General features: G+C 44.1%; 1 protein-coding gene across 3 annotated transcripts in view; it reads right to left on the bottom strand.

Moving 5' to 3' along the window:
• The window catches only part of chd7 (chromodomain helicase DNA binding protein 7), a 297949-nt gene that overhangs the window by 135344 nt on the left and 138877 nt on the right, over nucleotides 1-23728 (bottom strand). For all 3 annotated transcript variants that reach the window (XR_010961454.1, XM_067980156.1, XM_067980157.1), the window contains one exon: nucleotides 3914-4049. Coding sequence is in view for 2 of the 3 variants with exons in the window: in XM_067980156.1 (XP_067836257.1) it covers nucleotides 3914-4049 (136 nt within the window). In the remaining variant the exon portion in view is untranslated. The remainder of the gene's footprint in view (nucleotides 1-3913; nucleotides 4050-23728) is intronic.

The raw sequence follows: 23728 nt of genomic DNA, 5'->3' as shown, positions 1-23728 counted from the left end.
GGTCCATCTCCGACTCCTCCCTTCCTCTTCTTCTCTATCTCCATTTCTGGTGTCGATGGTAGCCATGATGTGGAGATGCCGGTGATGGACTGGGGTTGACAATTGTAAACAATTTTACAACACCAAGTTATAGTCCAGCAATTTTATTTGAAATTCACAAGCTTTCGGAGGCTTCCTCCTTCCTCAGGTGAATGTGGAAATGAAGAAAAAATCCATTTCTGGGGATAGGCTATCAACCAATAACTATTATAAGCCCACCGACTTCAACAGCTATCTCGATTATCCTTCCTCACACCCCGCTTCCTGTAAGAACTCTATTCCCTTCTCCCAGTTTCTCCTTCGCATCTGTTCTGACAATACAGTCTTCCACACAAGTGCTTCCGCTATGTCTTTCTTTTTCCTCAATCGAGGATTCCCCTCCACTGTAGTTGACAGGACCCTCGACCGTGTCCGTCCCATTTCCCGCACTTCTGCCCTCACCCCTTCCCTCCCAAAACCATGATAGGGTCCCCCTTGCCCTCATCTTCCATCCCACCAGCCTCCATAATCAACGTATCATCCTCCGCCATTTCCGTCACCTCCAACGCGATCCCACCACCAAACACATCTTCCCCTCCCCTTTCAGTATTCCGAAGGGACCGCTCCCTCCGCGACACCCTGGTCCACTCTTCCATCACACCCACTCTCATCCAGACGGCACCTTCCCGTGTAAGCGCAGGAGATGCAACACCTGCCCCTTCACCTCTTCCCTTCCCACCGTCCAGGGCCCCAAACACTCCTTCCAGGTGAAACAGCAGTTTACGTTTACTTCTTTCAATTTAGTACATTGTATCTGCTGCACACAATGCGGTGTCCTCTACACTGGGGACACCAAACGCAGACTGGGTGATCGCTTTGCTGAACACCTCCGCTCTGTCCGCAAGCGTGACCCTGACCTGCCGGTCGCTTGCCATTTTAATTCCCCTTCCCACTCCTACTCTGACGTCTGTCTTCAGCCTCTTACACTGTTCCAATGAAGCGCAACGTAAGCCCGAGAAACAGCACCTCATCTTTTGTTTAGGCACTTTACAACCTTCCAGACTCAACGTTGATTTCAATAACTTCAGATCGTAACCACTGCTCCCATTTTTTCGGTCAGCTAGTGCTGGTAATGGTTCTGCTGCTGCCATTTACAGCTACTCCTGATCAATCATTTGTTTCTTAACCTGTTCCATTACCACCTTTCTTGCCTTGCACCATCATTCCTTTTGTCATTTAATCACTCCTGCATATCCACCCCATCACAGGCATTCCCTTTTGTTCTTTACTCCCCCTCTTTCTCTGGCTCTGTACTTGCTCAAAAACTTTAACTCTTAACATCTTCCAGTTGTGACGAGAAGGTCATCGACCTGAAACGTTAACTCTGTTTCTTTCTCCACAGATGCTGCCTGACTTGCTGAGCTTCTCCAGCATTTTCTGTTTTTAACCCACCTCCAGCACTCCCTACCACTGCGAAAATGGGAGAGGAAGCCAAATTCTAAAGTTGCTAAAATTAATGTGCATGGTACAGGGCTGAAGGCTGCCTAGGAGAAAGATGAGGAACTGTTCCTGAAATTCACGTTGGGCTTGTTTAGAACATTATAGGAGGGAAAAGCCAGAGACGTCAGGGTGTCGACTGGGAGGGGAGTTGAAATGGGACACCACATGAAGGCAGAGATCATATCTGCAAATAGATTAGAAGTGTTCAGCAGTCACCCAATCTGCATTTGGTCTCCGCAACATAGTGCAGACTCACCTATAAGCAACAAACACAGTACGATATTAGGGATGGGCAATAAACGCCCACGTCCCATGAACGAATAAAAAACAAAACAGGTTGGAGGAAACCCATGTTCAAGTATATATCCAATTCCCTTTTGAAAGTTACTATTGAATCTGCTTTCACCACCCTTTCAGGCTGTTCCAGATCATAATTTGCTACTTGAAAAAAATTCTCTTCCTCTCCCCCCTGGTTCTTTTGCCAATTATCTTAAATCTCTGTCTCCTGGTTATCAAACTTCCTGCCAGTGGAAACAGTTTCTCCCTATGTACTCTATAAAAGTCCCTCATAATTTTGAATACCTCTATTATATCCTATTCATAAGCTTCTCTGCTCAGAGAACAACCCCAGCATCTCTAGTCCCTTCACATAACTGAAGCCCCTCATCCCTAGTATCATTCTTGTCAGTCTCCTCTATACTCTCTCTAAGGCCTTGACATCCTTCCTAAAACGTGGTGCCCAGAATTGGACACAATACTCAAGTTGAAGCCTAACCAGTAATTTATAAAGGTTTACCATAACATCCTTGCTTTTGTATTCTATGCCTCTATTTATATAGCCACGGATCCCATATACTTTATAATTTTATAATTTTAGCTTTATAATTTGCCCTGCCGCCTTCAAAGATTTGTCTATGTGAACTGCCAGGTCTCTTTGTTCCTGCACCCCCTTTAAAATTTTACCATTTAATTTATATTGCCTCTCTTTATTCTTCCTTCCAAAATGCATCACTTCACACCTCTCGGCATTACATTTTATCTGCCATGCCTCTGCCCATTTCACCAGTATGTCCTCGTGAAGAGGGGCATGAGGAGAACGCCCCAGCTCTTCTTAGAAAAAAGAGCCGTTTCCATCCACCTGAACAGGCAGGCATCAGTTTAACATCTCATCCAAAATATAACTCTTGACAACATGGCACTCCCTCAGAAATGTATCTAAGTGCCAGACTAAATTTCATGCTCAAGTTCTGGAGTGGGGCTTTAGCCCACAACCTTCTGGTACAAAGGCGGATCCTACCACCGAGCCAAACCGATGCTTGCTGACAGGGTTTTATTTATAGTTGGTTGCCTTCCTCAGGAAATTGAGTAGGTTGTACAAAGTCCATGATAGAGCACATTGTACATGGTACAGAGAAGTAGTAGGCTTGATGGGCCAAATTAGCTTTTCCTGTATATAGTGCAAGCTTCTTATAGTGGGGTGATCTGATTTGTCTGGTTTAATTTATGCATGTTTTAACCCAAGGACCCAACCTAATGATGGATATTCTGAATCTTTAAAACATGCTTTTAAAGCACACTCAAGTAAATGCTTAAGTTCTGAGGTTGAATTCTTAGTCAAACTCTAATGTAATATTGTTTCATTGGCACCACAGAAATCAAATTATTTCAGATAATCAAATTGTAGCTAATTTGCCTATATCTCCTTCAAGCACAAATTTAAAAAAAGACAGAAAACGATATTCCTGTCCACTATAATCAATGAAACATGCATTACTTTTATTGCACTTGGTTTGGGGAAATGATTTTTGCCCGGACAAACAACTTATTACAAGCGGAGTATATTCCTTACGTTATGTAAAACAGACAGGTAATCCTGCCCTGCTTGTGGATGAATCTTTATAAAACAGAAAGAAACTGCATGTACACACAAGTGTGTAGTTAATGGAAACCCTCTGATTTCCTTGACCAGCATTTCGTAAAAGAATGAAAGGTAATCAAAGGGAAACGTTAACTCTGTTTCTTTCTCCATAGACGCTGTCTGACCTGCTGACTGTTTCCAGCATTTTCTGTTCTTATTTCAGATTTCCAGCATCTGCAGTATTTTGCTTTTGTTTGCCAAAAGAATATTGGGCTTATAACACCAATTTCACCAAGGTTCTTTACTTATTATCACAGACCACCCACAGTAACCCATTACTGCTAGAAGGAAAATGTTTTTACCTGAACATAATTACAAGTTAAAATCAACAGTAACACAAAGCATTGTGCTAATCATTTCATTAGAAAATATAGCCCCTTGGAAGCTATAACATTCAAGTAATCATGTATTCTGTATGCATGGTTCCAGTAAATCTAAATTTTAAATTTATACTTGTATAAGTTAGATTGCATTCACCTGTACTCCCAATTCATCCTCCTCTTGTGGAGATGGAGGCGGTGTTTTGTCCATATCTGAATTTTCAGGAGAAGATTCATGTTTCCTTTTCCCTTTTTTCTTTCCAATTGTTGATTCTGGCGTATTTTTCTTGTTGCTACAAAATATTAACATCTATTAGCATAAAGCAGAAGGGGAGGTGGAGAGAAGAAACGTGTATTAAAATTTTGAAGGTAACATTCATTGGTGCCTTTCCTGTTAGATTGCAGAACATTACATTTTTACTGGAGATCACACCCTTTTCACGAAGTTAAGACACTCAATGTATACAGACTACATCTATTTGATCATTGAGAATCAATTTAACAGGACTCGCATTCGTGCACATTTGTGAACACAATGATGATAAGGTTTACACAATTCTTCTACTTCTCCGTGGACTGGCATTCCTCCGCGTTATTTCTGTCTACCTGACGGAAATCTTTCTAGGCTCTCATGCTTATTTCAGTTTCTCCTGATCTGACCCAGACCCTTCTTCTCTGTCCCTGGCCATCTCTTCAGGCTAGCTCCAACTTCTAAGCAAGCCTCAGCTTGAATCCCGTGCCTGCCATTACCAGAAAAAAGGGAATTTTTTTAATGAACAAAATTAACATCACCAAATATCAATAACTACAATTTATATTTTATTCTATTCATAGTGCACAGTTTAAATACATCTTTTCTAGCAATGGGAGACATCATATTTAAATGGAGGTAGTCAGGAATGTCAACTTATAAATATTGTAGAGTGCAAAAAGCCTGTTGGATACAGAAATGGGCACAAAGGAGCCAAAGAAGATGAAGGATGGAGAAAAAATGAGATAGGTCATGAGTGAAGATGAAGTGTTGCTGCCATCAAAGCATAGGGTTAAATTAAAACTTCAAGAACTATCATTCCCCCTTCAAAATAAAAACATTTATTCAGCCCTGGAATTGAGAATGCAGCATTTGTATGCCAGCTTTAATGTATTTCATTCTATTTCGGAGGGTTCGAAATAACTTTTACAGATTACCTACTGCAAACTCTCATTGTGTTATACTAAAATGTTAAAAATTCTAGAAATAAATCCAGTAAGATCCTGCTCCTGTTACAAAATAATGACATCAGGACTATTGGCCTGTATTCATAAATATTCCCAAACACATGAACATTGACTGGCGACATGAATCAGCAACCTCTCGGGTTACCAAGAAAACATGATAAAGCAATCTTACATTTTATCATTTCAAGTCATTCAGGCATACCCATTTATATTAACTAAGAGAAGATGCAATGCACTATTAGTACTAGGATTGTGAAACTAGGAGTTCAGTTGTACTCCGACATCTAATTTTCATATGATAAACCGTAGAAAAAGTCAGGGAAATGATTTTATGCAGCTAGAAGTCTATCATGTTCATTCCTAAGTGTATTTAGCAGAAATTATATCCTACTGGCAGATCAATGCTGTACCAATATTCTTTTTGCTACTCTTTTCCGTTTCAGTTTCTAGCTGTCTTCTTTCCTTGCGAAAGAGGTAGAGGGTCCTATAGTGTGGCATTTCAGGGAGAGGAGCCACCAACAGATCCAGGCTGCATTTTCTGGTGAGACTCGTGGGGAAAATGTGGCCCTCAGTGGCTCCCTTCCCAATGACTCATGCTTGCTCCATCTCCTTGCTCTCATGTCCCCCTTTTCCTCTCCTTGCTTCTCCGCTATCCATTTCTCTCAAAGACTACTTGCTTTCAAATTAAACTTTTAAAAAAAAAACAGGAAATCAAATTAAGATGAGGAAAGACAGTTTGCCTCGGTCACTCACGCTCAGTCTTAGAGATCAGCATTTTCTAACTGTCAACGAGATAACTAGAGGCTGTTTGTTTCAAAACACAACTTTTTTTTGAAAGATGAATTAAAATTAGGATAAGTCACTGTCTCAACTCTCACAACTTAACTTGCTTTCTAAAGTACATAAAACACAGAACCTAACTCATTATTTCATACACACAGACTTTTTGTTTTGAGAACTCGATATAAACTTCTTCTGAATAAATCTTTTGAAATACTTTTAAAAAAACAACTGAGCAGAAACTGCTAGAAGTGCCCACCTGCATGTGCATCCAGGTTGCCACTTCAAACATCTTTTTTGGTTCTTTCTTGCATTGGGTTTTTAAGCTTTCCTCCTCTTTCTCACCCAATTATGCCACCTTTCGCAGCACAATGCCTCCCTTAATCCCTCCTCCTACCGATCATGACTCATCAGCCTACCTTCTCTCCTGCCACTGTCCCAGGCTTGAATCCCTCAACAAGCCCAAGTCTTCCGTTGTACTTCCCTTTCTTCGTTGGACCTATTGTGGCACTTGTTACTAGATCTCCCAGAATTGCAACCCAAATTGTCCCATCTTCCAATCTCCTCCCCATCGTGCTCACTTCCTCAATTATAGCCCAACCCAACCCAGTCAGCAGATCTGCAATGATTGCCCTTTCCATATTTCCCTCCAGAACATATTCTCACTTGTAAATAAGGCTCTTTTCCATTCAAAACCTCACAATGGATGATTCCATAGGTATCACTGTACTCACTGAAACATGATTTACGATTGGCAACCTTTTTCCCTTTTAGAAGCCTGTCTGTTGGGCTATACATTCCATTATTGGCTCTGCCCTAATTGCTGAGATGATGTAATGATCATCTTCAATTTACACCTTGGCCTCTCCCTTTACTCCTCCAACATTTTCTTCTCCTTCAAACATATCCATCACTTATACCTTTCCTTGGAACTCATCATTTAATACCCTCCAATGTCCACTGACAACTTCCTTCTTGACATGTTCTTCCTTCCCTCATCACCAAATGAATTTTTATTCCTGGTGATTTCAATCTACAGCTCAATTTTTTTTTATTCGTTCACGGGATGTGGGCGTCGCTGGTGAGGCTAGCATTTATTGCCCATCCCTAATTGCCCTCGAGAAGGTGGTGGTGAGCCGCCTTCTTGAACCGCTGCAGTCCGTGTGGTGAAGGTTCTCCCACAGTGCTGTTAGGAAGGGAGTTCCAGGATTTTGACCCAGCGACGATGAAGGAACGGCGATATATTTCCAAGTCGGGATGGTGTGTGACTTGGAAGGGAACGTGCAGGTGGTGTTGTTCCCATGCGCCTGCTGCCCTTGTCCTTCTAGGTGGTAGAGGTCGCGGGTTTGGGAGGTGCTGTCGAAGAAGCCTTGGCGAGTTGCTGCAGTGCATCCTGTGGATGGTGCACATTGCAGCCACTGTGCGCCGGTGGTGAAGGGAGTGAATGTTTAGGGTGGTGGATGGGGTGCCAATCAAGCGGGCTGCTTTATCTTGGATGGTGTCGAGCTTCGAGTGTTGTTGGAGCTGCACTCATCCAGGCAAGTGGAGAGTATTCCATCACACTCCTGACTTGTGCCTTGTAGATGGTGGAAAGGCTTTGGGGAGTCAGGAGGTGAGTCACTCGCCGCAGAATACCCAGCCTCTGACCTGCTCTCGTAGCCACAGTATTGATATGGCTAGTCCAGTTAAGTTTCTGGTCAATGGTGACCCCCAGGCTGTTGATGGTGGGGGATTCGGCGATGGTAATGCCGTTGAATTTCCTCTAGCCCTTCTCCTGAGGCTCCATTGCTCTCCCTTCCCTCAACCCCACTTTTCATATAAACACTTCATCCATAACCTTGGCCAATCCCCTTACCCCTCAGATAATGAAGCAATCCATGCCCGATGCAGCAAGACCTGGACAATATCCAGGCTTGGGCTGATAAGTGGTGAGTAACATTCACGCCAGACAAGTGCCAGGCAATGACCATCTCCAACAAGATAGAGTCTAACCACCTCCCCTTGACATTCAACGGCATTACCACCACCGAATCCCCCACCATCAACATCCTGGTGGTCACCACTGAGCATAAACTTAATTGGACCAGCCATATAAATACTGTGGCTACAAGAGCAGGTTAGAGGCTGGGTATTCTGCATCCTGTGACACACCTTCTGACGCCTCAAAGCATTTCCACCATCTACAAGGCACAAGTCAGGATTGTGATGGAATACTCTCCTCTTCCCTGGATGAGTGCAGCTCCAACAACAATCAAGAAGCTCCACACCATCCAGGACAAAGCAGCCCGCTTGATTGGCACCCCATCCATCACCCTAAACATTCACTCCCTTCACCACCGGCACACCGTGGCTGCAATGTGTACCATCTACAAGATGCACTGCAGTAACTCGACAAGGCTTCTTCGACAGCACCTCCGTGACCTCTACCACCTAGAAAGATAAGGGCAGCAGGCACATGGGAACAACACCACCTGCACGTTCCCCTCCAAGTCACACACCATCCCGACTTGGAAATATATCACCATTCTTTCACCGTCACTGGGTCAAAATCCTGGAACTCCTTACCTAACAGCACTGTGGGAGAACCTTCACCACATGGACTGCAGCGGTTCAAGGCGGTGGCTCACCACCACCTTCTCATGGGCCATTAGGGATGGGCAATAAATGCTGGCCTTACCAGTGACATCCACATCCCATGAACGAATTTAAAAAAAAAAATTGTTTCACCTTCTCATAGCACACAGGATCTTGATCACTGATCAATCTCTTATTCATGACACCATCTTCCTCCTCGCCACACACAAGCTGAATCATCCAATTTGCATTTTTGACATACTGTTCAACTTTAAACCAATGAGGTACTTTTGAACCGTAGTCACTTATTTTGTGGGCAAAATCATCAGCTAATTTTTTTAAATTCATTCATGGGATGTGGGCGGCGCTGGCGAGGCCAGCATTTATTGCCCATCCCTAATTGCCCTTGAGAAGGTGGTGGTGAGCCGCCTTCTTGAACCGCTGCAGTCCGTGTGGTGAAGGTTCTCCCACAGTGCTGTTAGGAAGGCAGTTCCAGGATTTTGACCCTGCGACGATGAAGGAATGGCGATATATTTCCAAGTCAGGATGGTGTGTGACTCAGAGGGGAACGTGCAGGTGGTGTTGTTCCCGTGTACCTGCTGTTCTTGTCCTTCTAGGTGGTAGAGGTCGTGGGTTTGGGAGGTGTGCAGTGCATCCTGTGGATGGTACACACTGCAGCTGCTGTGCGCCGGTGGTGAAGGGAGTGAATGTTTAGGGTGGTGGATGGGATGCCAATCAAGCGGGCTGCTTTGTCCTGGATGGTGTTGAGCTTCTTGAGTGTTATTGGAGCTGCATTCATCCAGGCAAGTGGAGAGTATTCCATCACACGCCTGACTTGTGCCCTATAGATGATGGAAAGGCTTTGGGGAGTCAGGAGGTGAGTCACTCGCCGCAGAATACCCAGTCTCTGACCTGCTCTGGTAGCCACAGTATTTATGTGGCTGGTCCAGTTAAGCTTCTGGTCAATGGTGACCCCCAGGCTGTTGATGGTGGGGGATTCGGCGATGGTAATGCCATTGAATGTCAAGGGGAGGTGGTTAGACTCTCTCTTGTTGGAGATGATCATTGCCTGGCACTTGTCTGGCGAGTGTTACTTGCCACTTATCAGCCCAAGCCTGAATGTTGTCCAGGTCTTGCTGCTTGCGGGCTCGGACTGCTTCATTATTTGTGGGGTTGCGAATGGAACTGAACACTGTGCGGTCATCAGCGAACATCCACAATTCTGACCTTATGATGGACAGAAGGTCATTGATGAAGCAGCTGAAGATGGTTGGGCTGAGGACACTGCCTTGAGGAACTCCTGCAGCAATGCCCTGGGGCTGAGATGATTGGCCTCCAACAACCACTACCATCTTCCTTTGTGCGAGGTATGACTCCAGCCACTGGAGACTTTTCCACGATTCCCATTGACTTCAATTTTACGAGGGCTCCTTGGTGCCACACTCGGTCAAATGCTGCCTGGATGTCAAGGGCAGTCACTCTCACCTCACCCCTGGAATTCAGCTCTTTTGTCCATGTTTGGACCAAGGCTGTAATGAGGTATGGAGCAGAGTGGTACTGGCAGAACCCAAACTAAACATCGGTGAGCAGGTTATTGGTGAGTAAGTGCCGCTTGATAGCACTGTCGACGACACCTTCCATCGCTTTGCTGATGATTGAGAGTAGACTGATGGAGAGGTAATTGGCGAGATTGGAGTTGTCCTGCTTTTTGCGGACAGGACATAACCTGGGCAATTTTCCACACTTTCGGGTAGATGCCAGTGTTGTAGCTGTACTGGAACAGCTTGGCTAGAGGCGCAGCTAGTTCTGGAGCACAAGTCTTCAGCACTACAGCCGGAATATTGTTGGGGCCCATAGCCTTTGCTGTATCCAGTGCACTCAGCCGTTTCTTGATATCACATGGAGTGAATCGAATTGGCTGAAGACTGGCTTCTGTGAGGTGGGGATATCGGGAGGAGGCCGAGATGAATCATCCACTCGCCACCTCTGGCTAAAGATGGTTGCAAATGCTTCAGCCTTGTCTTTTGCACTCACGTGCTGGACTCCGCCATCATTGAAGATGGGGATGTTTACAGAGCCTCCTCCTCCCGTTAGTTGTTTAACTGTCCACCACCATTCACGACTGGATGTGGCAGGACTGCAGAGCTTTGATCTGATCCGTTGGTTGTGGACTCGTTTAGCTCTGCCTATAGCATGTTGCTTTCGCTGTTTAGCATGCATGTAGTCCTGAGTTGTAGCTTCACCAGGTTGGCACCTCATTTTTAGGTACACCTGGTGCTGCTCCTGGCATGCTCATCTGCACTCCTCATTGAACCAGGGTTGATCCCCTGGCTTGTTGGTAATGGTAGAGTGAGGAATATGCCGGGCCATGAGGTTACAGATTGTGCTGGAATACAATTCTGCTGCTGATGGCCCACAGCGCCTCGTGGATGCCCAGTTTTGAGCTGCTAGATCTGTTCTGAATCTATCCCATTTAACACAGTGATAGTGCCACACAACACATTGGATGATGTCCTCAGTGCGAAGACAGGACTTCGTCTCCACGAGGACTGTGCGGTGGTCACTCCTGCCAATACGGTCATGGACGGATGCATTTGCGAAAGGTAGATTGGTGAGGACGTGATCAAGTAAGTTTTTCCCTCGTGTTGGTTCGCTTACCACCTGCCGCAGGCCGGCAGTTATGTCCTTCAGGACTCGGCCAGCTCGGTCAGTAGTGGTGCTACCGAGCCACTCTTGGTGATGGACATTGAAGTCCCCCACCCAGAGTTTTTTTTAAATTCGTTCACGGGATGTGGGCGTCGCTGGCGAGGCCAGCATTTATTGCCCATCCCTAATTGCCCTCGAGAAGGTGGTGGTGAGCCGCCGCCTTGAACCGCTGCAGTCCGTGTGGTGACGGTTCTCCCACAGTGCTGTTAGGAAGGGAGTTCCAGGATTTTGACCCAGCGACAATGAAGGAACAGCGATATATTTCCAAGTCGGGATGGCGTGTGACTTATAGAATAGAATCATAGAAGTTACAACATGGAAACAGGCCCTTCGGCCCAACATGTCCATGTCGCCCAGTTTATACCACTAAGCTAGTCCCAATTGCCTGCACTTGGCCCATATCCATCTTCCCCATGTAACTGTCCAAATGCTTTTTAAAAGACAAAATTGTACCCGCCTCTACTACTGCCTCTGGCAGCTCGTTCCAGACACTCACCACCCTTTGAGTGAAAAAATTGCCCCTCTGGATCCTTTTGTATCTCTCCCCTCTCACCTTAAATCTGTGCCCCCTCGTTATAGACTCCCCTACCTTTGGGAAAAGATTTTGACTATCGACCTTATCTATGCCCCTCATTATTTTATAGACTTCTATAAGATCACCCCTTAACCTCCTACTCTCCAGGGAAAAAAGTCCCAGTCTGTCTAACCTCTCCCTGTAAGTCAAACCATCAAGTCCCGGTAGCATCCTAGTAAATCTTTTCTGCACTCTTTCTAGTTTAATAATATCCTTTCTATAATAGGGTGACCAGAACTGTACACAGTACTCCAAGTGTGGCCTCACCAATGCCCTGTACAACTTCAACAAGACATCCCAACTCCTGTATTCAATGTTCTGACCAATGAAACCAAGCATGCTGAATGCCTTCTTCACCACCCTATCCACCTGTGACTCCACTTTTAAGGAGCTATGAACCTGTACTCCTAGATCTCTTTGTTCTATAACTCTCCCCAACGCCCTACCATTAACGGAGTAGGTCCTGGCCCGATTCGATCTACCAAAATGCATCACCTCACATTTATCTAAATTAAACTCCATCTGCCATTCATCGGCCCACTGGCCCAATTTATCAAGATCCCGTTGCAATCCTAGATAACCTTCTTCACTGTCCACAATGCCACCAATCTTGGTGTCATCTGCAAACTTACTAACCATGCCTCCTAAATTCTCATCCAAATCATTAATATAAATAACAAATAACAGCGGACCCAGCACCGATCCCTGAGGCACACCGCTGGACACAGGCATCCAGTTTGAAAAACAACCCTCGACAACCACCCTCTGTCTTCTGTCGTCAAGCCAATTTTGTATCCAATTGGCTACCTCACCTTGGATCCCATGAGATTTAACCTTATGTAACAACCTACCATGCGGTACCTTGTCAAATGCTTTGCTAAAGTCCATGTAGACCACGTCTACAGCACAGCCCTCATCTATCTTCTTGGTTACCCCTTCAAAAAACTCAATCAAATTCGTGAGACATGATTTTCCTCTCACAAAACCATGCTGACTGTTCCTAATTAGTCCCTGCCTCTCCAAATGCCTGTAGATCCTGTCCCTCAGAATACCCTCTAACAACTTACCCACTACAGATGTCAGGCTCACTGGTCTGTAGTTCCCAGGCTTTTCCCTGCCGCCCTTCTTAAACAAAGGCACAACATTTGCTACCGTCCAATCTTCAGGCACCTCACCTGTAGCGGTGGATGATTGAAATATCTCTGCTAGGGGACCCGCAATTTCCTCCCTAACCTCCCATAACGTCCTGGGATACATTTCATCAGGTCCCGGAGATTTATCTACCTTGATGCGCGTTAAGACTTCCAGCACCTCCCTCTCTGTAATATGTACACTCCTCAAGACATCACTATTTATTACTTGGAGGGGAACGTGCAGGTGGTGTCGTTCCCATGCGCCTGCTGCTCTTGTCCTTCTAGGTGGTAGAGGTCGCGGGTTTGGGAGGTGCTGTCGAAGAAACCTTGGCGAGTTGCTGCAGTGCATCCTGTGGATGGTGCACACTGCAGCCACAGTGCGCCGGTGGTGAAGGGAGTGAATGTTTAGGGTGGTGGATGGGGTGCCAATCAAGCGGGCTGCTTTATCTTGGATGGTGTCGAGCTTCTTGAGTGTTGTTGGAGCTGCACTCATCCAGGCAAGTGGAGAGTATTCCATCACACTCCTGACTTGTGCCTTGTAGATGGTGGAAAGGCTTTGGGGAGTCAGGAGGTGAGTCACTCACCGCAGAATACCCAGCCTCTGACCTGCTCTCGTAGCCACAGTATTTATATGGCTGGTCCAGTTAAGTTTCTGGTCAATGGTGACCCCCAGGATGTTGATGGTGGGGGATTCGGCGATGGTAATGCCGTTGAATGTCAAGGGGAGGTGGTTAGACTCTCTCTTGTTGGAGATGGTCATTGCCTGGCACTTATCTGGCACGAATGTTATTTGCCACTTATGAGCCCAAGCCTGGATGTTGTCCAGGTCTTGCTGCATGCGGGCTCGGACTGCTTCATTATCTGAGGCACAAGGGCATATTCTCCAAGTGGTGCTCAACATGGAGGAGGACTGATTCATCAGCTGAGGGAGGACGGTAGGTGGTAATCAGCAGGAGGTTTCCTTGCCCATGTTTGACCTGATGCCATGAGATTTCATGGGGTCCAGTGTCAATGTTGAGGGCTCCCAGGGCCACTCCCTCCTGACTCTGGTGGGTCTGTCCTGCCTGTGGGACAGAACATACCCAGGGATGGTGATGGAAGAGTCTGGGACAGTGGCTTAAAGATATGATTCTGAGAGTATGGCTATGTCAGGCTGTTGCTTGACTAGTCTGTGGGACAGCTCTCCCAGATTTTATTTAATTATTTGAATTTAATTAATTGAATTTAAATTCCCCAACTGCCGTGGCGGGATTTGAACTCATGACTCCGGATTATTCGTCCAGGCCTCTGGATTACTAGTCCAGTAACATAACCACTATGCTACCGTACCTATTTGCACACAGCAGGTCTCACAAATCGCAATGATATAAATGACCAGTTAACTTGTTTTTCATGCTGTTGTTTGATGGGTAAATATTGGCCAGGACACAAACAGCACTCCCCTAGTGTTGTCTGAGTAGTACGACCAGGAACTTTTACATCTATCTGAGCAGACAGATGGGGTCTCACTCGAAAGGCAGCACCTCCAACAATGCAGTACTCCCTAAGTATTGCACTGATAACCAGCTGGGGTCTTTGCCTAGATTATAATGGGCAGAAAAGTGGCAAATGGAGTTCAATCCGGAGAAGTATGAAGTAATGTATTTGGGGAGAGCAAACAAGGCAAGGGAATACACAATAAATGGGAGGATACCGAGAGATGTAGAGGAAGTGAGGTATCTTGGAGTGCATGTCCACAGATCCCTGAAGGTAGCAGGACAGGTAGATAAGGTGGTTAAGAAGGCATATGGAATGCTTTCCTTTATTAGCCGAGGCACAGAATATAAAAGCAGGGATGTTATGCTAGAACTGTATAAAACACTGGTTAGGCCACAGCTTGAGTACTGTGCACAGTTCTGGTCACCACATTACAGGAAGGATGCAATTGCACTCGAGAGGGTACAGAGGAGATTTACGAGGATGTTGTCAGGACTGGAGAATTTTAGCTATGATGACAGATTGGATAGGCTGGGATTGTTTTCCTTGGAACAGAGGCGGCAGAGGGGTGATTTGATTGAGGTATACAAAATTATGAGGGGCCTAGATAGAGTGGATAGGAAGGACCTATTTCCCTTAACGGAGGGGTCAATAACCAGAGGGCATAGATTTAAAGTGATTGGTTGAAGGATTAGAGCAGAAATGAGGAAATTTTTTTTCACCCAGAGGGTGGTGGGGGTCTGGAACTCACTGCCCAAGAGGGTGGTCGAGTCAGAAAACCTCAACTCATTTAAAAAATACCTGGATGTGCAACTAAAGAGCCGTAATCTACAAGGCTATGGACCAATTGCAGGAAAGTGGGAATGGGCTGGGTGGCTCGTTTCTCGGCTGGCACGGACACGATGGGATGAATGGCCTCCTTCTGTGCCATAAATTTTCTATGATTCTATTGTAAGCTCAAGTACTGGAGTGGGGCTCAAACCATGACTTTCTGACTCAGAGGCAAGAATGCTACGACTGAGTCAAGATACCAAGAACGCATTCCTACTCCTTAAAGACTCGTGTCTCCAATGCAAGAAGACCCAGTTTCCTTAGCGTGCTTTGATAACAAAGTGCCCAGAGACTTGTCATTCTGATAAGCCTAGTCCAAACCTTCTCCAGGACCACAATATACCCCATGAGAAGAGACCAAAACTAAGCGGAGTTTTTAGATGCACCCATGCTGTACCAAAGTCTCGCAAATGGTAAGTGTTAATTGTATCCATGTTATTTATATTAATTAGTGTTAATTGTATTCAGGTGGTGCGTATCAATTGGGAACTCTCTTGTATCCATTTCTAAAAGGGAGCTGATCTGGGATGTGGTGGTGATAATGTGGATCTTTGTGAATAAAGGCTTGAAGCAACTGAAGATGAGGCTCTAGTATTCTATCCTTCACCACCTGGCTATCCAGTTTGTAAAAACACTCACTCTATTCCAAGTTTTATATTTATCTTATTTGCTTTTTCTAGAGTCTATCGTTAATGGTCATGCACCTTTAATGTTTCATGAGCAAATGATCCCCAAGTCCCTCTGCTGCTCCACAGCCTTTAGAGAGCAACTCTCCATGGTCCATGTATCTCTCACACACATGCCGTTTCGAATTACTGTAATCCAAATGCACCATGATGCATTTATCCACATTGAAGGACACTTGCCACATCTGGGCATATTCTCCCAATTTATCTAAATCAGCTTGTAGTCTATTATGTTTTATCAGAAGTCCATGTGATCGGCCAACTTAAGGTCTGTACTCCTGATGCTTTCACCCAAATCACAGATACAAATATACGAAAAAGGACAGGCAAAGACCAGCTGGGGTCCATTGAGCCTGTCCCGTCCTGGCATGGTATAACTTACACGCTTGCAGATGGTGAAGAACAATGGTCCTAACAAGGACCCCTGTGGGAGTCCACTAGTGATTGTACCATACCATTAATAACCACCCTCTGCCTAAAAACTATTGGCAACCCAGTGTAAATTTTGACTGCCAATCACCACAGGACACAACCTTACTCAAAGCTGTTTGTGGCACTTTATCAAAGGCTTTTTGTAAATCAAGATATACAATATCCACCAGGCTACCATCAACTAACTTTATGACCTCTTCATAGCCAAGGGACCGCAAGTAAACATCTCCTTTCGGATCCTTGATATCAATCAGGAAGCATGAGGCTGGAAACGTCCGTTCTGACTGAGTACATTATTTTCAAATTACCTTAATGCAGAGGGAGTACATCACCTTTTAGGAACATTTTTGTTTCTTCAATGATCGAACACAACTTTGTAATTTTCACCTCTGGAGGATATCTGAAGTAGTTGCTGCCATGGTGGCAATGACCGAAACTGTGTACATATGCACTTAATAGATAAGCTAGATTTATTTGTACTTAATATATTAAGAACTGACCCCAACAACTCTTTACTTCACAGGAACTTTGTTGAAAGTAAATTATTTTGCATGAAAAGAATAGCATTAGAAAGCAGCTAAGCTCTGCAAGTGTTTCAATTTTGTGCACGGGTCTGTGAAGTAATATTCACTCTACTGAAGACTGACCTTTGTGTAAGGAATCTGAAATTCACTCCATTATCAAATTTTAAAACCTCCATATAATGAGATCTTAAAAGGGGCACAAGTTGACTTTAGCAGCAGTAGCAAGTGTGGTGAACTGATTCAAAAGAAAACGTGTTAGCAAAGCAAGCTGAGAGCAAAAAAACAGCAGCAAAATGTCTAATGAAGGGTCTAAGGCGATGACATCAGATTATGTTTCTCACAATCTACTGACTTATCTTTTTCAGCTCAGCGAAAAAGAGCAACTGAGCAAAGTGATGGAAGGTGTCGGGCAGTGCTATCGAGCAGCACTTACTCACCAATATCCTGCTCACCAATGCTCAGTTTGGGTTCCGCCAGGGCCACTCAGCTCCAGACCTCATTACAACCTTGGTCCAAACATGGACAAAAGAGCTGAATTCCAGAGGTGAGGTGAGAATGACCACCCTTGACATCAAGGCAGCATTTGGCAGAGTGTGGCATCAAGGAGCCCCAGTAAAATTGAATCAATGGGAATCAAGGGGAAAACTCTCCAGTGGCTGGAGTCATACCTAGCACAAAGGAAGATGGTAGTGGTTGTTGGATGCTAATCATCTCAGCCCCAGGACATTGCTGCAGGAGTTCCTCAGGGCAGTGTCCTAGGCCCAACCATCTTCAGCTGCTTCATCAATGACCTTCCCTCCATAAGGTCAGAAATGGGGATGTTCGCTGATGATTGCAGTGTTCAGTTCCATTCGCAACCCCTCAGAGAATGAAGCAGTCCATACCCACATGCAGCATGACCTGGACAACACCCAGGCTTGGGCAGATAAGTGGCAAGTAACATTTGCGTCAGACATGTGCCAGGCAATTACCATCTCCAACAAGACAGTCTAACCACCTCCTCTTGACAGTCAATGGCATTACCATCACCAAATCCATCAACATCCTGGGGGTCACCATTGACCAGAAACTTAACTGGACCAGCCACATAAATATTGTGGCTGCAAGAGCAGGTCAGAGGCTGGGTATTCTGCAGCGAGTGACTCACCTCCTGACTCCCCAAAACCTTTCCACCATCTACAAGGCACAAGTCAGAAGTGTGATGGAACACTCTCCACTTGCCTGGATGAGTGCAGCTCCAACAACACTCAAGAAGCTCGACACCATCCTGGACAAAGCAGTCCACTTGATTGGCACCACATCCAACACCTTAAACATTCACTCCCTCCACCATCGGCGCATCGTGGCTACAATGTGTACCATCTACAAAATGCACTGCAGCAATTCACCAAGGCTTCTTCAACAGCACCTCCCAAACCCACAACCTCTACCACCTAACAGGACAAGGGCAGCGGGAGCACGGGACCACCACCAGTACGTTCCCCTCCAAGAAACACACCATCCTGACTTGGAAATATATAGTCATTCCTTCCTCATCGCTGGGTCAAAATCCTGGAACTTCCTATCCAACAGCACTATGGAAGTACCTTCATCACCCGGACCGCAGCGGTTCAAGTAGGCAGCTCACCACCACCATCTCAAGGGCAATTAGGGATGGGCAATAAATACTGGCCTTGTAGCGATGCCCACATCCCATGAATGAATTAAAAAACTCACCCCGGAAGTCGAATTTTCTTTAGTTCTGAATGTGTAGTGACCTATGCAAAAGTCATTCTAACTAGGACAATCTGCTTTGGAATGCCCCATGGTAAGATATCAAAGCAATTTTTAAAAATACTTCTGTCAGAAGAAGTGCACATTGGTTTGCTTTGAAGAAGCTGGATAATGCTGCAGCTAACTGTTCTACAAATGTGCTGTAAATGAAACCCCCATTAAATGCTATCTCATAAGTGCAATACCTCGGAATATTTTCATCAGAAAAAATTACTATGAATTTAAAACCTCCCCAAAAGATGGAGATTTTGAGAGATCTTCACAAGCATGTTTCATAAATCAGATCACAACTAGATATTAGGGTTCAGTAGACTTCACTTGCAGCTTGGGAGCTCACTGGAATTTCTTGAATTTTGTTAGTTATGTCACATACTTATGTGAGGGTAATCGCCAAAATTTGAAACAGTAATGGAAGACCATTACAAGTCTAACACTTTCCAATTCTAATTGATTTATACTATTGGTCATTACTATAGATAAAATGAAAGTCTTAAGTTATGAGGAATGCTCTAACATTGGGAGTGCAAACCTAGTCTTTCCCCCCTTAGATTCAGGAGTTATAAAGCTTCTCTTCAGAAACCAGAGTTCTCAAAGTAGCACATATACACAAGAGTAGCAAAAGCAGTGAATCCAATATCAATGAACCCCATTAGAAAAGAACTGGACTATCTGATGGTTGAAAATGAGACTGAAGGTTATACAATCAAATATAACCAAACGCCACAGAATACTGTGGATCTAATCCAGTTTAGACCTTTGGAATGTAGTTGTAGAATGCAACTGGTCATTGTTAAGCAACAGATTGGAGATCTCTTGGCAGTCTCACTCGATTTTCAGACAGCCAGCAGAAATTCTACAGCGTTCTCTCTTTTTGGAATTTTTATTGGTTATTTAATCTTCTGAAATAGATTAAATAAATTAGGGACAATTCCTGAGTGTGCAAACTGAACAGAACCTGTTGGAAAAGTGCACTTAATGAGTAAGAGCTTTTTTGTTACTCCAGGAAAACTGAAGAATTAATTCCATTCACCCAAAAAATTAAGATTGGGTATTAGTGCTATACTTCTGAACTAAAAATAAAAAATTGTCTAAAAAGGCACATGGTTAATATTTCCCTCTTCAAATGATTTACATAGGTACTATTCAAACTAAAATCAAACTAGCAAACTATATGCTAGGATAAGTTATTACTTATGGGCCATAACTGGACTTTTGGGTATTGGAGCTACAGAATCAGAAAGCTGATTTACATTGAAGGATATGAGCTTTCTATATTTTGATGCAACTTATCCTCCCTCTCTGTATCCACTGGGATGCACACTCTAGAAGTTAACTGTGAATATGACTACCTGAAGAGCCTATTGCACACTAACCTAGCTAACCCTAGTAATATTGGCAAAGTGGAACCCAAAGGAAAAAATTCTGATTGACCATTGTTTCCTGTTAACTGGACAAACCAACTTCAATAGAAAAAGAATGGGTGGTGTGTAAAAAACTGGGGTCCAAATTGAGATCTACCAGTCGATCCCACCGACAGGAATGGGCTGCGTCCTATTGGGAAAAAAATGCTTTTTAAAAACATGAACTGCAGGGAACAATATCCACGTTCAAGAAACTCAGACTCTCATTTTTTAATGTAGTGCTGAAGTTTAATGACTAAAAGACTGACAAAAAGGCATGCTAAACCATACACCAATCTCTTACATAGCCAAAACCCATTTCACTTCATTTTCAGCACTATTTCCACACCAATTACTTTAGTATTTACTAAACACTGCCATCAGCTTCTTCTGCCATGAGACTCCATTTCCAGCATTTATTTCCGCTCTAACTGCCACAAATTATACAATACTACAGCTGAACACTGGGGCCCCCTTTCCTTTCATCTGCACGCCAAGAGCAATAAGATTACCCTGGTAACCAGCAGTCACATGATCAGCACCTGCTCTTTTGGCTTGATGCCACTGACTAAAGCCATCTGCTTCCCTCAATCAGCTATCAACATTCTCAACACCTGCGCGACAGCATTTTGCGGTTTCTTTTATCAAATCAGTGCGAAAGGTGTTCTAAAACATTGCACATCTCAAATTTGTTTAAATCAAAAAGACAATGGCTAACAGCTTGATCTTTTGCCAAAACCATATATTCTAAGTACTAGTTGATTATTCTTCTTTCCAAATAACATTGGACTTACAGTCATGAGGCTACACTGACCAACAGCACAAAGTAGGAGAAAGTGAACTCTTAAATGCTTTAAAAAGTTGATACTTAGCAAAAATTAATTACCATGGGTGGTCTTGCGCAATAAGACAGGCACAACATTTTCAGTTGAATATCAGCTTTACAGCACAAGTCAAATGACATCAAGATTTTTCACTGCCATTCATTTAAAAATTATGCACAAGAAAAAGTTGCAACTATGCTTTCACCCACGTTACAAAGCTCAAGTTTGTGACCAATATTAGGTTACAGCTATTTTGTCCTCAACTGGTGATATACTGCTAACATGGCATTCAATAGAACTAGTATGTGACCATCTTGTTTATGTTTAATAAGATAAGTCAAGACTTAAACATTTATAGATTTCAGAAATCCATTTCTTTATGCCTTCACCAAACACAGAATGCAGACTCAGTCAACCAGTAGTGTTTCCTTGGTAACAGGGTGCCATGGTCCCATTTGGTTGCACAGAAGAGTATGTTTTTTTCTCCGAGTGTACCATGGGTCTTTTTTCCTCGGAGAATATTTAGTACTAATATCCTTTTCCCCCAAATATTCCAGCGTAAGACACATTCTCATTTTGTCTTTGGACATCCGAAACAAACTTCCTTTCCACCTAAAAGAAAAACAGGCTGAATCATTGCATCACGTGGAATCTGCTCCACACCATAATCTTTGTCTATTCTTTGGAATAATTCATAGTTCTGTGCACTCTTCAAAGTAAAAGGGTGCATCAACAGCATTTTGCTGTATGGTGAGGAACATGATAGAAGGATGACCATACAAATCAAATTTCATGAAAATATTCGAGCAAAAACAACTGCATTGTGTGAATTAAAAAATCCACAATTTCAAACAGTCTGTTTATTCAATATACACCACTTTAGCACATAATGAATGCACATTATGAATAATTATACTTAGCCTCCTCCTGAGTCTCCACCATCATAGATGCCAGTGTCAAGTGTACTCAGCCACATCTTAATGTTGCACGATTCACTCCACAAGTACTGGTTGCAGAGAAGAGTATGTTTTTTTCTTGTGTACCATGGATCTTTTCTCCTAGGAGAATATTTGGTACTAATATCCTTCTCCCCCAAATATTCCAGTGTAAGTCACATTCTCATTTTGTCTTTGGACATCCGAAACAAACTTCCTTCCCACCCAAAAAAATACAGGCACATGGCTGAGTATACTGGACACAATAAAGGTTGTGGAACCGGACAACATTCCAGATGTAGTGCTGAAGACCTGTGCATCAGAGCTAGCTGCACCCCCCCACCAAACCAAGCTGTTCCACCACAAATAGACACTGGCATCTGCCCAACAAAGACATGAACAACTTGCATTAATACAGCGCTTTAAAAGTAGAAAAATTCCCATGGCACTTCACAGCAGTGTATTTAAACAGAAATTGACAGAGTCAAAGGAGGAGTTATTAGGAGGGGTGACTAAAAGATGGTGGGTTTTAAGGAGGGTCTTATAGGAGGAGAGTGAAATGGACAGGCAGAGGGGTTTAGGGAGGGAACACCAGAGCTTATTGCCCGGCCAGTGAAGGCACAGTCGCCAATGGTGGGTTGATGGGAGTAGGGGATGCACAAGAGACCATAGTTGGAGGAACGCAGAGCTCTTTGAGGGCTGTAGGAGGTTACAGAGATTGGGGGGGGGGGGGAGGAGGCCATGAAGGAATCTGAACACGAGGATAAAAATTTTAAATGCGAGATTTTGTGGAACTGGGAGCCAATGTCGATCAACTCAGAAACATAGAAAATAGGAGCAGGAGTAGGCCATTCGAGCCTGCTCCGTCATTCAATATGATCATGGTTGATCCTCTATATCAATACCATATTCCCGCTCTCTCCCCATACCCCTTGATGCCTTTTAGGTCTAGAAATCTATCTAGCTCCTCCTTAAATATATTCAGTGACTTGGCCTCCACAGCCTTCTGTGGTAGAGAATTCCACGGGTTCACCTCCCTCTGAGTGAAGAAATTTCTCCTCATCTCAGTCCTAAATGTCCTATCCCGTATCCTGAGACTGTGACCACTCGTTCTGGACCCCCCAGACAGGGGAAACATCCTCCCTGCATCCAGTCTGTCTAACCCTGTCAAAATTTTATATGTTTCAATGAGATCCCCTCTCATTCTTCTAAACTCGAGTGAGTACAGGCCTAGTCGACCCAATCTCTCCTCATATGACAGTCCTGCCATCCCAGGAATCAGTCTGGTGAACCTTTGCTGCACTCCCTCTATGGAAAGTATAACCTTTCTTAGGTAAGGAGACCAAAACTGCACACAATACTCCAGGTGTGGTCTCACCAAGGCCCTGTATAACTGCAGTAAGGCATCCTTGCTCCTATACGCAAATCCTCTTGCAATGAAGGCCAACATACCATTTGCCTTCCTAACTGCTTGCTGCACCTGCATGTTTGCTTTCAGTGACTGGTGTACGAGGACACCCAGGTCCCTTTGTACATCAACATTTCCCAATCTATCACCATTTAAATAATACTTTGCCTTTCTGTTTTTCCTTCCGAAGTGGAGAACTTCACATTTATCATCAACACTATACTGCATCTGCCATGTATTTGCCCACTCACTCAACTTGTCTAAATCGCCTTGAAGCCTCTTTGCATCCTCCTCACAACTCTCAATCCCACCTAGTTTTGTGTCGTCAGCAAACTTGGAAATATTACATTTGGTTCCCTCATCCAAATCATTGATATATATTGTGAATAGCTGGGGCCCAAGCACTGATCCCTGCGGTACCACACTAGTCACTGCCTGCCACCCCGAAAAAGAACCATTTATTCCTACTCTCGGTTCCCTGTCTGTTAACCAATTTTCAATCCATGCCAGTATATCACCACCAATCCCATGTGCTTTAATTTTGTACACTAACCTCTTATGTGGGACTTTATCAAAGGCCTTCTGAAAATCCAAATAAACCACATCCACTGGTTCTCCCTTATCTATTCTTACCAGTTACATCCTCAAAAAACTCCAGTAGGTTTGTCAAACATGATTTCCCTTTCATAAATCCATGT

This window comes from Heptranchias perlo, chromosome 3 (assembly GCF_035084215.1).
Source record: "Heptranchias perlo isolate sHepPer1 chromosome 3, sHepPer1.hap1, whole genome shotgun sequence".
Classification (NCBI taxonomy): domain Eukaryota; kingdom Metazoa; phylum Chordata; class Chondrichthyes; order Hexanchiformes; family Hexanchidae; genus Heptranchias; species Heptranchias perlo.
The sequence above is the reverse complement of the archived record's forward strand: the minus strand, read 5'-3'. Positions and strand labels throughout refer to the sequence as shown.